Source organism: Sarcophilus harrisii, chromosome 2, assembly GCF_902635505.1.
Source record: "Sarcophilus harrisii chromosome 2, mSarHar1.11, whole genome shotgun sequence".
Classification (NCBI taxonomy): Eukaryota; Metazoa; Chordata; class Mammalia; order Dasyuromorphia; family Dasyuridae; genus Sarcophilus; species Sarcophilus harrisii.
The window spans coordinates 142,052,613-142,069,887 of record NC_045427.1 but is presented as its reverse complement, the minus strand read 5'-3'; the positions used below and the strand labels follow the sequence as shown (position 1 = coordinate 142,069,887).

The window sequence follows — 17,275 nt, the reverse complement described above, 5'->3', positions numbered from 1 at the left end:
TAAAACAGATAATCTCCATGTATAATTAATATTATTTACATAAAACCAAGGTCTATTTGAAGTTAAATATGCTACACAACTCAATTTGATATAATTGAAAAAAAAGAGAAAACCAACTGTTTTGTTCCTAGCACAAAAAATTCCTTATTTAAGATAATAAAAGAGCAACAAAACAGTTTTTAAAATCCCACTACAAACTAATTTTACTGCCGTAACTATGTGGTTGCCTTCTAAAAATTAGTTCCTATTATTGAGGCTTCAAATTTGGTACTTTTTCATAACAGAAATTTTCTTTTGATAAAATGCTTCTGATGGAAAAATGCTATCTGCCTCCACAAAGAAAAAACTGATTAACTGCAGACAAATTGAAGTATAATTTTCTCACTTTATTTCTCTCACTTTTTTTTTTTTTTTGCCATATCTAATGCGGAAATGTGTTTTGCATGATTTCTCAAGTTTACTTAATATACTATCACTTGTCTTCTCAATAAATGGAGAAGAATTGGGTAAAGGACAGAATTTGAAACAAAACAAAAAAAAAAAAAAGTTAAGCCTAAAAAATTTCTTAAAACAAAAAATGAATTTGGTTTTGGAAACCAACATCTAGAATCCAAAGAGAAAATATTTCTCCCTTAAGAGATTTTTTTTTTTTTAGATTAGAAGCCCCTATTCTTTACCAATTATAAAAGACTATTAGAAAGGAATGAAAAGTATTAAACATAATAAGAATTTCCCAACTGCTAGTTATTTTACCAGTATATATGTGTATGACAAGCCCAGATAGTAACATGAATTTTTAACAGTACTTTAAAAAACCACTACTACATTTGGAACCATGGCCAAAGGGATATAAAATAATGCATACTCTCCCTTTGATCCAGCAGTGTTCTCTGTGGGGTCTGTATCCCAAAGGGATCATAAAAGAAGGGAAAGGACCCACATGTGCAAAAAAGATTTGTAGCAGCTCTTTTTGTGGTAGCAAAGAATTGGAAATTTAGTGGATGCTCATCAGTTGGGGAATGGCTGAATAAGTTATGGTATGTGAAGGTAATGGAATATTATTTTCTATAAAAAATGAGAAGCAAGCTGATTTCAGAAAAGCCAGGAAAGACTTACATGAACTGATGCTAAGTGAAGTAAGCAGAACCAAAAGAACACTGTACACAGCAACAAGATTATATGATGATCAACTATGATAAATTTCACTCTTTTCAACAATGAGATAATTCAGGCCAATTCCAATAGATTTGTGATGAAAAGAGCCTTCCATATCCAGAGAGAGAACTATGGAGATTGAATGTAGATCAAAGCATACTATTTTCACTTTTTTGTGGTGGTTTTTGCTTGCTTGTTTTTTTTCTCGTGTTTTTCTTTCACCTTTTGATCTGATTTTTCCTGTGTAGCATGATGAATATGAAAATATGTTTAGAAGAACTGCACATGTTTAATCTAGATTGGATTCCTTACTGTCTGGGGGGGCAGGAGGAGGGAAAAAATTTGGAACACAAGGTTTTGCAAAGCTGAATGTTGAAAATTATCCACATGTATTTGGAAAAAATAAAAAGCCATTCATAAGTATTAAAAAAAATTGCTGCAATAAATACCATAAAAAGAAAAAAAGTACTCTGAAATACAGCTAATATTTTTATCCAATCGTGGACTAGGAAACCTAAAACAAGCTGCTTTCATCAAATTCCAGGCTGACCATTTATAAATTGCCAAACTAAAAGGCTATGAAAGCTGTACAGAAGCCTGGAAAATATTTAAATATTCTAATGATTCTATCCATTCTTCTACATGCTTTATCTCAAATACTAATGCTATATATTGACTTTGAAAAGTCAATATATGTCTTTTTTATATGAGCAGGAGCAATCTGTGGGGGCTGGTAGTAGCACAGTCCAGCACTTAAATTTCATTGGTGAAGAGAGAGAGAGGTCCTCAGAAGAAGCACACTCTACAAATGAAGGCAGTTTTAATCTGGAACTTATAGACTTGAGTTGCTTAGAGTATGGAGGAATTTAATGCTTTGCCTATCTGTGTTAAAGGCAAAATTTTAGTTTAGGTCATCATGATTGCAATACTAGCCTTCTATACAATATTCAAGTAGCATTCTTAAGGAATTTATCATTTGCTACTAATCCCCATTTAGTCTAGAACTCAAAACTATCACTTTCATTTAGATAGTAAAAAAAAAAAAAAATCCTATCTTTCTATTCTAATAAACTGCACATCCCATCCCACAATCATTTTTTCCTCTCACCAAATATAAGTTCAATTTTCTTAGTACGTTATATAAGTACTGAGTCCATGTAAGACTTTTCTTTTAAAAAACATATTCTGATAGGGAAAATATGTAGGAAATATTAATGAAGATCACCAATCTCCTTTCTCATGGCAGAGAAAAGAAACATTTTAAAATATATGAAAATGCATTTATAAGTGAAGACACATATCCTGGTAAATAAAGAATTAGCCTTGAAGTTGAGAAAACCTGATTTCAAGAACTGTCTGACACACATGGACTATGTGATCATTTTGCTGTTCAATCATGTCCACCTATCTGTGACTCCATTTGGACTATTCCTGGAAAAGATAATGAAGTGGTTTGTCATTTCCTTCTCCACTTCTTTTTTAAGATGAGGAAACTGAGGCAAATAGAATTAAGCAATTTACTCAGAGCCACACAACTAGTATCTAATGCTATCTTTGCATTCAGGTCTTCTGACTCCAAGCCCAGTGCTTTACCCACTGCACCATCAAGAGCTCAATGTGACCTTAAGGAAAGACATTTAAACATTAGTTTCATCTTAAGTTTAAAAAGTAAATGACTTTTCAGATAAAAATGACCTGAGTTTAAATGTCTATGATTAAAAGACTATTTTAACTTAAAGAATCCTAACTGGTAGAGAGCATTTTTTTTTTAAACTTTTAGGGTCAGAGCTTTAAAGGGACATTCCTTTGTATGTGAAGATTTTTCTTCAGGTTGCTTTAAGAGTCTAGGAGTTTGCAATCTCACTTTTTTTTTTTTTTAATCCCCTTGGAGGTGATTTGTGGAATTATTTGAATAGTAACTTGCTTTCTATGTTTAGAAGTTCTGGGCAATTTTTTGGTATTTTCTTGTTTGGGTTGTTTGGGTTTTTTGACTTATGTTCTTCTAAGAATCCTATAATTGTATATACATCCTGTCTTGAAGACCTACATTTTGCAATGTTTTGCTTGTTTGGAGACCATATGTTCTTTCAACATTATTGCTTTTTGCCCCTTTTACAGATTTTTTCCTTCTGTGCTTTTATTCTCAATTATGTATTTTCTTTTATTTCTTAGATGAGGCTTGCCACAACGGATTCAAATTTTTTTATTTTGACAATAATTTCTAACGGGCAGACCATTAATTCTACTTTCACAATTTTTATTTGCCTTTTTAAAATCATTTAAATATATTTTTCTATGGTTCTGTGCTGTCTTCTTCAACAAGAGTTAGGGGCTTATTTTCCTTTGGTTTTCAATATTTATTCATAGATTTCTGGATTCTTTTAGATGATCTGGTGGTCATATTCTCTTTTATTATTATTAACTTTCTTGTTGCTTTATGTGCTTAGGCTCAGGGTTTTAAATTAAGCTTTTTTTTCATTCTGGGATCTTCAGTAATTTTTTTTTTTCTTCTGTCTCACTTTCTGACTCCTGTTCCTCTAACGGTGATTTCCCTAGGGAACCATATCAAACCCTTCTAAAGGCACAAGACTCTAAAGAAAATTGGCTTCAGCTAAATACTCGGCTCTTTCTCTTGAGCACATTGGAATATCCCTCCCACTAGATCCCAATGTTTTTCAGTTTTCTTTATTTCTGCTCCAAAACACAGAGTACTATATCATGCTGCCATCCTAGAACAAGTCAGCATGTGCCTTTTGCAGAACTTGAGAGTAGTAATAGAATTGAGTTCTGCTGAACAGATTATCTATGACCTGTCAAATTTTTTCTTTTAAACTAAACTCTACATACTAATTCTAAAATATACTTGCCTAAAAGTTATTCTGAAAATAAATTGTTTTGAATTTGAAAGTTGTACACTTTATAACTTCAATAATGTGATTTCACTGATTTGGCTTTTCCTTTCCCTAATCCTGATTATAATTCCTTTTCACTTTAGTAAATTGTTTTCATGAGTTAATATATATAGTCAGAAAAAGAGCCATCCTATTGCCAATCTGCTGGTATTGGCTCTCTTCAAATTTAGCTAAGCCTGATCTTCGATCAATCATTAAGAAAGTATTAAGAAGTGTGTGCCAAATCCTGTGGATCCAATGATGATGGATGGGTCCATTACCAGACTCTGCTCAAAGCCTTTTTAGCTTGGTAGTAAGTACTAACATGTACTGAGCCTAAGCAACAAAATCCCTTAACTTCCTTGTGCCCCCAAACAACTCTGAATTGCAAAGCAGGTGTCAGTATTCCCTCACAGGAAGTTCCCTAGTGTTATGAAATCACAGATTATATACTCCCCAAAAGGGATAAAAAACAAAAGCACATTTGAATTGCATTTTCTTCTTGAAGTACTCTATAAGCATCAGTATATTGATACTGAATAAAATTCCAGTTAACAAAAATGGCTTATCTAACCTACTGTTTTAAGGATATGTCAAATCTCCATGGCTATGAGGACAAGTTCTATTTTTAAAAAAAGGTCAAAATAAAATTTGGTGCTCAAAAAGCTGCCAAGTTTTAACTATTTTAATTGTGAATATACCTACTTTAAGAGAACTATCAATTCTGCTTAAGCACTTAAAAATTATAATCACAATAAAAAAAAAAAACAAAAGGAATAAGTTGAACTTTGTATCTCATCTGTCCATATAAATCTAATGATGGTGGCCTACAACTTGTATATTTGTTTACTACTTCTCTTGAAGATGAAAAAAAAAAAAAATACTGCAATGGGTTCCAATCAAAAAGTTCAAAGTATATGACCAAAGTAAGCTGGGGGAAAAAAATGATTTTCAAAATTCCAAACCAACATTTTTTTGAATAGTGAATTAAGGGCAACTAGATGGGATAGTGCATAGAGCACTGACTTGGATTCAAAAGAACCAGAAACAAATCAGGCCTCAGACACTTAACACTGTGTAACCCAGCAAGTCACTTAACCCCAACTGCCTCACCAAAAAACAAGTGAATTATATTTCTAAATTCATACATATTCTAATATTGTTTACACGCTATTTCTTATTTGTTGTTTAATTTTGTATGGAAGATTTATGACGAAAACATCCCATACATTTAGTGACCAATTAGGTTTTTTACTAGATATCCACTATTAATGGCTTTTTTGACCATCTTTTACAAGGTTATTTCCCCTAAACACATTTACTAAAGAGAATAGTTTCCTACTGTACAAAATAAGGAGGGACCCCAATAGTTTATGTTATCACCCAGAAAACAAACAAAAAAACCCTGGATGAAAACAAAACAAAACAACAACAACAAAATACCCTGCTTTTTCCAGTATGCTTTTTCTCTTCCACAGGATGTCCCTGGTTTGTATTTTCTATAACTAGTCCCCTTTTTTTTGCCCCAGCATATATAATCTGGAAACTAAAATCTTAACTGCTATTTCCCTATCTGTGACTTCAGGATGAGAAAACAATCAGACCCATTTAAACATGACCCATCCAATAAAACATCTAAATATTCAATGAAGGAGCTGCCTCGTTTTTGGAATTGACCTTAGATCTCCAGAGGCATGAAGCAAAAATGTATCCAAGAACTTGAATGTTAATGGACTCATTTCTCCTGCCAGGACCTCAAAACCATTATGTGCCTGAGATTTCCTTTTTTCATTTTAAACATTATTTTATTTTTCCAAATATATGCAAAGATAGTTTTCAAAACCTTGTTTTCCAAATTTTTCTACCTCCCATCCCCAAGACAGCAAGAAATCCAATATAGGTTAAACATGTGCAATTCTTCTAAACACATTTCTATATTTGTTAAGCTGCACAAGAAAAATCAGATCAAAAGGAAAAAAAACCACAAGAAAGAAAATCAAACAACAACAAAGGTGAAAATGCTATATTTTAACCCACATTTAATTTTCACAGTTCTCTCTCTGGATACGGATGGCATTTTCCATCACAAGTCTATTGGAATTGACTTCAATCACCTCATTGTTGAAAAGAGCCAACTCCATCACAGATGATCATCACAATCTTGCTTTTACTGTATATAATGCTCTCTTGGTGCTGTTCACTTCATTTATGTAAATCTGTCCACGTTTTTCTGAAAGTCTGCTTATTATTTTTTATAGAATAATACTACTCCATAATATTCATATACCATAACTTATTCAGCCATTCTACAACCGATGGAGGGCTCACTTTCCGGTTCCTTGACACTACAAAGAGGGCTGCCACAAACATTTTTGCACATGTGGATCCCTTTCCCATTTTATGATCTCTTTAGGATGCAGACCCCAGAGAGACACTGCTGGATCAAAAGATATGCACAGTTTTATAGCCCTTTGTTCATACTTCCAAATTTGTGTGAGATTTCCAAGCAACATTCCTCATTTAATTCTCCCCAGTACTATTTTTGAGATTCTAGACTTTTACCTAGTAGGAAGAAGTTGGCAGGATCCGCTAATCTGGATATTGACAGTATTATTCCATAAAGAGGGTACTAGTACTCTGGGCTACTCAAATACCCATTTTTTGTTGTCGTTGTCGCCTGTCTCCAGGTAAATAATGAAAACTTCCCTTGAATATGTCAAATAAAAGACCCTACTACTTTCAGCATTTACTAGTTCATCCAATTCTTTTGTAAGTCCTTATAGTCCCAGCAATGGACCACATCTATATATATATCTATGAACAATTTTAAATATTTGCTCTCAAAGTTATCCTCTCTAAAACAATTATGCCATTACTTTAAATATTCAATAACAAACATCATCAGAATTTTTAAGTCAATATAAAATGAGTTAAAGCTTTGATATGAATGGGACAGAAAAACATTTTCACTATGTTTGCAAATCCTTCGAATATAATACAGAAAATTATTTTAGTCAATTTTGGTAAGTGAAACCCCTCAATATAGAACCTATCTATGGTACTGACAAATATTTGGCATTCAGATAGTTGGTCTGCTGCAACAAGTCAGTTACAGACTACCTACTTCCAACCAAAGAGAATAGAGGATTAGTTTCTAAGCTCTTATCCGTAATTCACTTTATGTCCCAAATTCTCTTCACCTCCCTAGGATTAGGCTATACTTCTTTTAATAGTCTATTTCAATTTGATATACTAACAAGAACTTCCTTAGATAAACACTAACTTAATACAAATTAAAGACTTAGAAGGGTTTCACTTTCAATCACACAAAAGAAAAATGGGTCAATGGATCATAGGTGTAAGACTAAAAGACAAAGAAGAAGAAAAGAAAGTATTTTTAGCTTCTTCTTAAACAAGTCCTTTACTTCTACACAACATTTTAAATATTAATTAAGTAATAATACTACTTTTACTGATTAGTCTGACCTAAGCAAAGTAGGTAATGAATCTTTCTCACATGTGACAGGAGAACTACATACTCAATCTAATAATTTATAAATCCTGAATTCCCAAGATTTCAGGTAACTTATTCTAAAAATGAAATAAATTCTATTTCTACTGACTGCTAGCATCACAATGTCATGACTACATATTCTTTAAGATAGAAATATTTTTAAGTCTATTAACTTAGTCATTCATTTAAAAACATAATTATAATATTCTTGTTTCTAAAATTTCTCACTATGAGGTGAATTTTTCTCCTAGTACAACTTCTGTACATCCTGAAGTACCACAATAACAGCATTCAAAGACTCTTTCCAAAAGAAAGGGAGAGGTTTATTTTCATGTCTCATAATCTTTTAAGTTGCTCTCTTGACTAATTTGGGAAAAAGAAAGTGACAAAGGAAGCAAAGATCAGGGGAAAATCATAATGTCAGAGCTTAAGAGATCATGTATTTAGGGTCTTTCATCTTACAGATGAGAAAATCATAGTCCAAAGAGCAGAAGTCCTTGTTCAAGGTCACAAGCTTTGTCAGTGAACAAAGCATTAAGTTCCATTCATCTGTTAATGCCCCTCTGAGCACACAACATGGTAACTCACATTCAACTTTAATGCTTATATTTATATATAAGAGACACAAATATACATAGCAAACATGAAAGAAAGGCTTGTATGAGACATCCCTATCAACCTAGATAAGAGATTTATGGTAGTATACCTCCAGGCTTAGTTCTAGGCCCTAAGTTAACTTTTTAAATCAATAGACTGGAAAAAGATTCAATTTGCACACTTTTCATATCTGCAGATAACCTGAGAAAGATGGCTAATGATATAATGAATGACAGAAGTGAAATTCAAAAGTCTTTTTAGATTGGGTCTATTGTTCCATTCTAATAAAATGCAACATTGAAGAGAGATACAAATTCTTGTGTTTTTAAGTTTTTAAAAAAGCAAATGTACAAGTGTAAAATAAAGGAGACTTGGTTTAATCCAGTAATTTAGATAAAAAATATTTAGCAGTTTTGATTCAACATGAAATAAATGGGTTATGCCTGCTAAATAGGTAAGTGCATTCTTACAACGCATTAACAAAAATATAATATCCAGAAAAAGGATATTAACAGTCCAAATGCATTCTTGTCCTAGCTAGAACTCATATGGAACATCACACTTTCTTCTTCATCACAATTAAGGCAGAAGCTGACAAATATTGGGGCAAATTCAGACAACAACAACTAAGAAAGTAGGAGAGCTAGACAGGACATGATTATTCCATGAGGAATATCTAAGAGGTTTAGCATGATCATTGTCCTCAGATGTATGAAAAGCTGCATGAAGATTAGAATTAAGGCTTATATTTTGTACTTCCAAAGAGAAGCAAGATTGATGGTTTAGAGATCGTTTCTCCACAGATGATCCTTACTATTTACCTACCTCCAACCCCTCTGGTGACCTCCAGTCTTACATATCCACATCTTGAATTGGATGTTCTGTAGATATCTTAAACTCAACATGTGCATAATTGAACTCAACCCACCTCCCTTCCAAACTAATCCTGTCAAGGGTATTACCATCCTCACTGTCCCCCCAAGGGTCCAAACTTAGGTGTCTTTCTTGACCCCTCATATCTTGACCCCCCAAATCCTGTACTTCTAGCTGTATAACATCTTTCATATGTGTCTGCTTCTCTCCACTGACCCGACCTTTACTCTGGCATAGATCTTCCTCACCTCAAGCTGGAGTTAATACAACAGCTTTCTGAATGACTTTCTTCATTTTCCCCACTCTAGTCCATCCTCCAATTTTGTGCCAAAGCTCAAATTTGACCAGGTTAATCCTCCCCCTTTCAAAAACTAGTGTCTTCCTATTATTTCCATTGCTAAATATAAAATTCTGTTTGGATTTTTAAGCCTTTCAACTTGTACTTCAACGCCCAATTTCTCAAATTTTCTTATTCCTTCTGCCAACTTTCTATTCCTAGAACACAATATTCTATCTCCCAACAGTGCATTTTCAGTCTATGCCTCCCATCTTATCTCTTCCCTTTCCTGGCTTCCCTCAAGCTTCAGCTAAAAATTCCTTCTTCTGGAAGAAGCTTTGTCTTATCTCCCTTAATGCTAGTACCTTTCCTGTGAGATTATCTTTGCTAAGGCATAGTTGTTTGCACCTTATTGTCCCTCATCATACTGTTTTTTTTTCCCCTTCCTGTGCATACTCAATACTTAGCACAGTGCCTGACATATAGGAGGTACCTAATAAAAAACTGTTGATTTTGACAAGACAAATTTCTGTTCATCTAAGAAAAATATTCTAAAACTTGGGAACAATCCAAATGTAGAATGGCTATTTTACAAAACAGTGAACTCCTCATTACTAGAAGAGCTCTATGATCAAACAAGAATGATTTAGAGGGGAAGATTCTTGAATTAGCTGGGAATTTTGGATAAGATAACTTTTAAAAGACCTTTTTAATTCTATTTTTTCCCTTATAGATCAAGAAGTATATATATCAAATTCTCTTATAGAACATAATTTCCTTCATGGGATAGGACTTGTTTCATTTTTGATTTTGTAGCTCTGATGCCTGGCAATTGTAGGTGCCTAATAAATGGTTTTTGACTGAAAACGGTTACATTATACTTTAACAAAACTCAATACACAAAAATTACAAATTGCAAAACCTATAAATTGAATAATGTTCACATAGCAAAAAAATTCTCGATTTCATAAAATAACTTACCATGGTCCTAAGTGATCTATCTGAATATATTTAAAACATGAATTTATTCATAACCACTTGATTCTTGATTCGTAAACCCTTTAGGAACATATTACTACAAAAAGACTCAAATTATTAATACATTTTAATTTTTTGTCTAACACTGCATATGAATAGTTTTTTCACTACTGATTTAACTCTCTGAAAATAAGCATTACAGAACACTTACTGAACTGAAACAAACATTGCTAAATAATGGCAAAGGGAAAGTGTGACTAGACCTGTGGCTTCATTAATAAAGGAAACTCCCTCCTATCAATAGAGACTGACAACCCTATCTGACACTCAAGAGCGTTCTGTAGAGCACCCATATCACTGACTTGGTCAGCATCACAAATTGAACATCAGGGCCAGGCCTCAAAACCACAATTTTTTGAGTCTCAAAGACCAGAATTCTATCCATATTGCCTTGCTATATTTCTAAGATGCTATAATAAATGATAAAGTTTAAGAGATATCAGTCAGAAATGCAATCATTATTAATTGCATTTATTTTGTTATATAAAAATGGTTTAAAGGCAGGTCTGAAGAATCACAACAACAAATATACTTTCCTTTTATTTTCTTGGGTGAAAAACACTCCATTAATTAAGAATATGATCATAAGAGAAAAGTTTTACTCTTTTCCCTCACTTAAAACTTGAAAGAAATGAATCCAACTTTTTCAATGTTTATTACAATGAATGCTTTTAGAAAGATGAGAATTACCATAACAGAACAGGTATTTATATGCCAAAGTATTTTTCAAAGCAAATTTGTTCTTATGATACTAAGAAAGATAAAAACCAATATCTTAGATAATATGGCTAATTCTGCAAGGCTTATTTAATTTTGAAGGATCTTGATCTACAAAAATTTCTAAATAAAAAAGGAACATAAGGAAAACAGACCCCCAACTGTTAATCATTTGACTTTTTATATAGATCAATCACAAAATGCATAGGAGCTTATTTACCTAACATCACTTTCAACTAACTTGTTCATCAATAACAATAACTTGTTCTCGATCAGTAAAAAATAAATGATATTAAATTGTCTTGTGAGTAAATGTTATATACTAAAAATCTGCACTGTTTTAAAAAAATAACATGCCAATTGAGAGAAAATTCACATAGAATATATAAGGAGACATACTGTTTTGCTTGAAATTGATGAAGATATATAAATCCAAAATTTTACCATTAAAACAGTCACTATTTAAGAAAGCACTGGTAAAGATCAAATTCTTAAATGGTGATTTTTCTATTTCTAAACCTTATACTTTTGCAACTTGTTTTATAGTATAGCTAGAAGAGCAATTAGGAATCAGAAGACCTAGAGTTTTTTGTGATGCTCAGATGTTAAGAATGTCTATCAGTACTTGGCACACTTTAAAAGCATACATAATTGTCAATTACTATGTGAGTTTCAAATTTACCATTTACCGCTATGTGACCTCAAGAGAGTCATTTAATCTCTCCTCAGCCTCAGTTCCCTCAACCTGGGAAATGTATTTGCTTAACTGCAAAGTACTTTCTATCACCTCATTTAAACTTCATAATAATCCTTTGACTTAAAAAGCAAAAGTATTATGTTCATTTTAGCAATAAGGAAACTGAGGCTTATTTAAATGAAGTCATTTATCCGGGACCATACAACTAGGAAATGTGAGAGGCAGCATTATCTGAGACCAAACATGTGATCCATGCCACTAAAAGTGCTATACCACCACCTGACAACGTTGTTATAGGGAACTAAGGAAATCATATATATATATATATATATATATATATAATGTGACTATCTTTTAAAAAGCAAATGATTCAAATTTCTAACCACCTAAGTAAAAGTTCAGTAGAACTGAGACCTTTTTTTGCACCATGTTTTGATTACTAAAATGAAAGCAATGTCCATACAATATAAGAATCACTAACTAATTTAAAAACTGTAAAAAAAATGTTATGGTCAAATTATAATCTACATAAAGATATTAATCACTTATCTTTATCCTAAAAAGATATATTGCAAGGGTAAGAAAAGTATTTAAGAGATACTCTTTTTTAAACAAACACTAAACTATAATCGGCTCTGGACAGAAAAAAGTAAAGTAATGATTACTACAAGATATAAAAAATGTATGCAATATCATTTAGAAAATTTCTTTATGGAAGGAATCTATTAATACTCACATTTTTGTTACACTCATACAAACTAGACATTTAAAAACTTCTTTGTGAAAGTCTTTGTAGTAGATTATCAAGACTTTTTTGGAAAGCCCTAAAGAACAGTGTCAAATAGGGAACACTAAAGATAATCCTAAAGCTTAAGAGAAAATATTTTTGGAGCTATTTAGGTATCCTTTAGAAGCTTCCTAAAACACTGAGATTAACTGTGATCTAAAAAAAGGTTAATTCTTAATAAAGAATTAAAAGATCAACAACTACTGAAGAGTGAATTTTTAAATATAATAAGAACTTTTATGAGTAACTATCAAAAAGTTATATGACTCATCATAGTTATCCTTTATTTAACTTTAGAAGACAATATGACATAGTGATCATAGGATCATGTTCTTAGAGTTAGGAGAAAGGAAAGCAAAGGAATAAGTAAAAAATGGTCTGTGCCAGGCATTGTGGTAAGCATTTTTTTTTTTTTTTTACAAAAATCTCATTTGATTTTCACAACAACATTGAAAGGTAGGTCCTCTTATGATCCCAATAAGAGTAGAGGAACGGGGCAAAGAAGGGTAAGTGAACTGCTGAGGTCACCCAGCTAGCAAGAACCTTAGTCCAAAGTTCTATTTTACAAAAATGAGGAAATCCCAGGATTATTGTTTGGACCAAAAGAGTTAATATTTATAGAGTGCTTAGTACAACTCTTAACACAAAGGAAGTACTATTTCATTAGAATTATCAATCCTTTTTAAAGTGGTAGCCAAACAGGAACAAACGTATAGTACAGAGGCATTCTAACTTCAGAGTCAGAATGACCTTAGTTAAAGTCCTGTCTTTGACAGGCACTTACTTGTATGACCCTGGATAAGTCATATAACCTATCAGGCATCTCTCAAGTTATCTAACAGTTGCACTATGCATCTCACAGATTTCCCAAACCACCAAAATTAAAGTCTACCTTTAATTTTACTCACTCCTCATTCCCAATCTGATTTATCCCCATGATCAAGTGCATGTACCCTCCCCCACATACATACTCAACTCACTAATAAAACATGTTTTTGTGCATTTTCTTTAAATCCTAACCACACACCAATATATAAAATACCTTAACCTTAAAGTACTACATACATAGAAGATATTATTATTATGAAATCTAAATAAACACCAGAAAAGTATTCTTTGGGAGAATTATTCCTCTAATAAAAGAACACTCCTCTAATAAAAGAATGTTCCTCTAATAATTCAAATTATGATCTTGTAAATTAGATAGTCAATTTTCCTTTCAAACATAATATTTCAAAATAATTTATATATATATATATATATATGTGTGTGTATATATATACGTGTGTGTGTGTGTGTATATATATATATATATATATATATATATATAGTAGGAGGCTACTATCTGCTGGCTTGAGATTTCTACATGTTTCTGGAGCAAAGAATAACTGATTCTTCTTACTGTCTTTATTCACTACAAAATGACTAATTTAGTTTTTAAATGAATTCAGTTTCAACCACAAATAAAACTTGGTAGACTTTTTATCTATAGAAAGTAAGATGGTTCTTACAATAAATAAAAAGACTTAATAGCTTTGGAATGGCTTTTCAAGTAATCATTTTTACTTTACATACTTTATATCCATTAAGTTGTTTAGAAGTCAATACAAAACAAGACAAGTGGTTTAATTGAAAGAATGCTGGAGGCAACAGAGACCCTGGCTTCCAATCTCACATCTACCTACATAGCTATATGATTGTGGGCAAGCCTTAGTTTAATTGTATTCTCCTCTATAAAATGGAGACAACAATGTCTATCTCAAAGAATTGCCTATGAGGCTCAAACAACACAATATATGCAAACTGATTTGCAAACTTTAAGATGCTACATTAATATCTGTGGAAGAATATTAAACTGATATCATGATGTGAATGTGTTTGAAACTAAAATATTTGTTATATGTATTATATGCTACTGGTGAGTATATTTTCAGGATCCATGATTTTCTAGGCATAAATTTAAAAGCATCAAAGTAGAGTGATCTAGTATTGGTTTTGGTAATCAGAAGAACTGAATCTTTTCTAAGAATGTCATCCATGTGACATACTTAACAGAATGTATGTAGCCTCAGTTTACCCTTCTGACTTTTCAGATCCTTTCAACTTCTAAATTTTTGATTTTATAAAGTTACTTCTAAGATCTTAAACGGATACAGAAACATCCTTTCTAAGAAAAGGTTAATTTAAGACACTGTCTTTAGCACACAGTCAATATCAAGAACTCATTAAATGTCTGCAGATATTTATGATGACAGTACGCATGTAGAAGAGCTTTCCAAATCCAATTTTAGATTTTCCTGGATAAAATGTGTGAAACTTTTAGTTTCTTGTTTCTCAATAAAAAAAATTCCACAATGAAAACATATTGTGTTACAAGCACCTATAGAGTACATAGTAGAAAAAAAGGAAATAAACATTTATTAAGAGTATACTATGTGTCAGGATGATACTAAATACTTTACAAATATCTCATTTGATTTTTTTTTATCCTGGGAGGAAGGTGCTATTTTTACCCCCATTTTGCTGTTGAAAAACTGAGGCAAACAGAAGTTAAATGACTTACCCAGTTAAGTGTCTGATGCCCTATTTGAATTTAGATTTTCCTTAGCTGCCTTTTAGCAGGCACTTAGAAGTAAATTTAATGGAAATCAAAATGTAAGAACTATGTCCTTTGGAAGAAATTTTTTTAATGACTAAAACTTGTAATATTTGAGTTGATAAGCTCAAAATGATAAAACCATTATTTTCTTGGGTAAAAAATGGACAAAAAATAATTTTGATACTAATTATGCTTTACTATAGAAAACCCCTGGTCTTTACACAAATTCATCCTTTTTAAAAATCAGTATTTTAAATCAAAACGCTTTTTAAAGTTTCTCTTGTTACAAACTTAGTATATTCTTGAAACTATCCATAAAATGTTATTTTCCTCATACATACATCAAGCAAAATTTACCTCTGACATCTATGGTTGGTTAGTATCATTACAAAACAAATCTTTTACATTTTATGGCCATTTAGCTCATGCTGCCAAAATGTTTTGAAAAGAGATAGTTATGATTTTCCATTGTTATACAACTGGAGAAACTCAGCTCCAGGCTCTTAGTATTAAACATGCTTTTTGGGACACATTAAAAACAATCATGTATTAACTGGGTATAGCAAATATCACATGTTTTTATTCCAATTATATATTTTAATTATGCTAGTTATTTTAAGAACTAGAAAATTTGAAAGCTGACTATCAACGTTATTTGCTTTTCGTGACTTATTTGTGATAGTAGCAATGAGTCAGTCGATAAATATTTATTAATTGTCCATTATGTTACAGATACTGTGCTTAGCAATGGAGATATAAAGAAAACAAAAAACCACAAACATCAATCCCTACTCGAAGGAAGCAGTATAATGAAGGAGTTAACATGCAAAAATGTCTAAACAAATAAAAACAAAATAAATTTAGAGAATTTCAGAGGTGAAATTACTAAGATTAAGGAGAATTGGGAGAAGCTTTTTGTAGAAGGTGAGACTTTAACTGAAATTTGAATGAAGCTAGAAAAGCCAAGAGCTAGAAAGCTTCAAACATAAAAGACAGTCAAGAGATGTATTCAAGAAATAGGACGAGTCCAATAAGTTTGATGAGCCATCCACCCTCTCAACTTGGCTCTCCTGGTGAGGAATTGGCCCACAACTATAAGTTACTTAATAGCAAGGATTAAAATATTTTCCTTTCTGTAAAACTTAAAGTGACCATACAGGCATCAAATTTATCCTGAGACTAATTAACAATGAATAAAATGAACTATAATACTCAAAGTTTAATTTGAATGGAAAACCAAAGTAACTATTTCCAAAGGATGACATGTCAAATAAAAGCAATGTCTAGACAAAAAGCTTTCTAATTTTTAAATGGCAAATTCCTCACATCTTGTTAAATATATAGTTATGATAAACTACACACACATACTAGTACACACAAGTAAAAGTTTACATATTCCAACTTAGAATACTCTATTACTAGTTCTTTGGAGGTACAAGAAAATGTTCACACCAAACACTAGAATCTCAACCAACTGGTTCCAGCTGTTAATAAAAATTTTAAAAGATCAGTCTGATGCTGTTGTTTGACATGTAGTCCATTCCCATCAAAAGTTATTGACTATGTGAGAAAAGTCATTCCCAAAGGAGCATTTTTAAATGTTACATACATCTCTTCAAAAATGAATAAAACAAGTCAAAACATGTCTTACCATGATCTTGCTTACCCATTGCACTTAGATAATGATTGAAGGCTTGACAAGGAGGGCTTGGAGTTTGTGTAGATTTATCACAACTCATAGGCGCTGGACTCCTGTCTGTGTCAAAAGAGAAATACCCACTAGAAGATCGAGGCAGCAGTGGGGATCTTCTTACAAAGATGAAAAGTGGGGATCTGGTAGCAAACGGGCTAGGGCTAGTGGGTGGTGCAAACGGTCCCTGAGGGCTGCTAGGTGAGCAGCTGTCCCCTTCACCTGAATTACCTTGATATTGTGTTTGTATAGAGGTAGGGGCCCCTGGTCTGAGTTGAGGTTGAGTAGGCCTTTCTGTAGGCTGCAATTGTCCACCTTCACGGTCACACTCAGAATTTAGATCTGACGGTTGCTTTGCCATTTGGTCTTTTTTTCTGTAAGGAAAAAAAAAGTATAGTTAAGATTATATCTCATAATACCTATTACTTTAATCTTCATTA

At 32.2% G+C, this 17,275-nt stretch overlaps 1 protein-coding gene across 1 annotated transcript in view; it reads right to left on the bottom strand.

The window, feature by feature from the left end:
* Window positions 1-17,275, bottom strand: part of BCL2L11 (BCL2 like 11) — a 45,716-nt gene that overhangs the window by 24,496 nt on the left and 3,945 nt on the right. Inside the window, 1 exon segment of the mRNA XM_031950989.1 lies at window positions 16,797-17,209. Coding sequence (XP_031806849.1) covers window positions 16,797-17,196 — 400 coding nt within the window. The 5' untranslated portion in view covers window positions 17,197-17,209.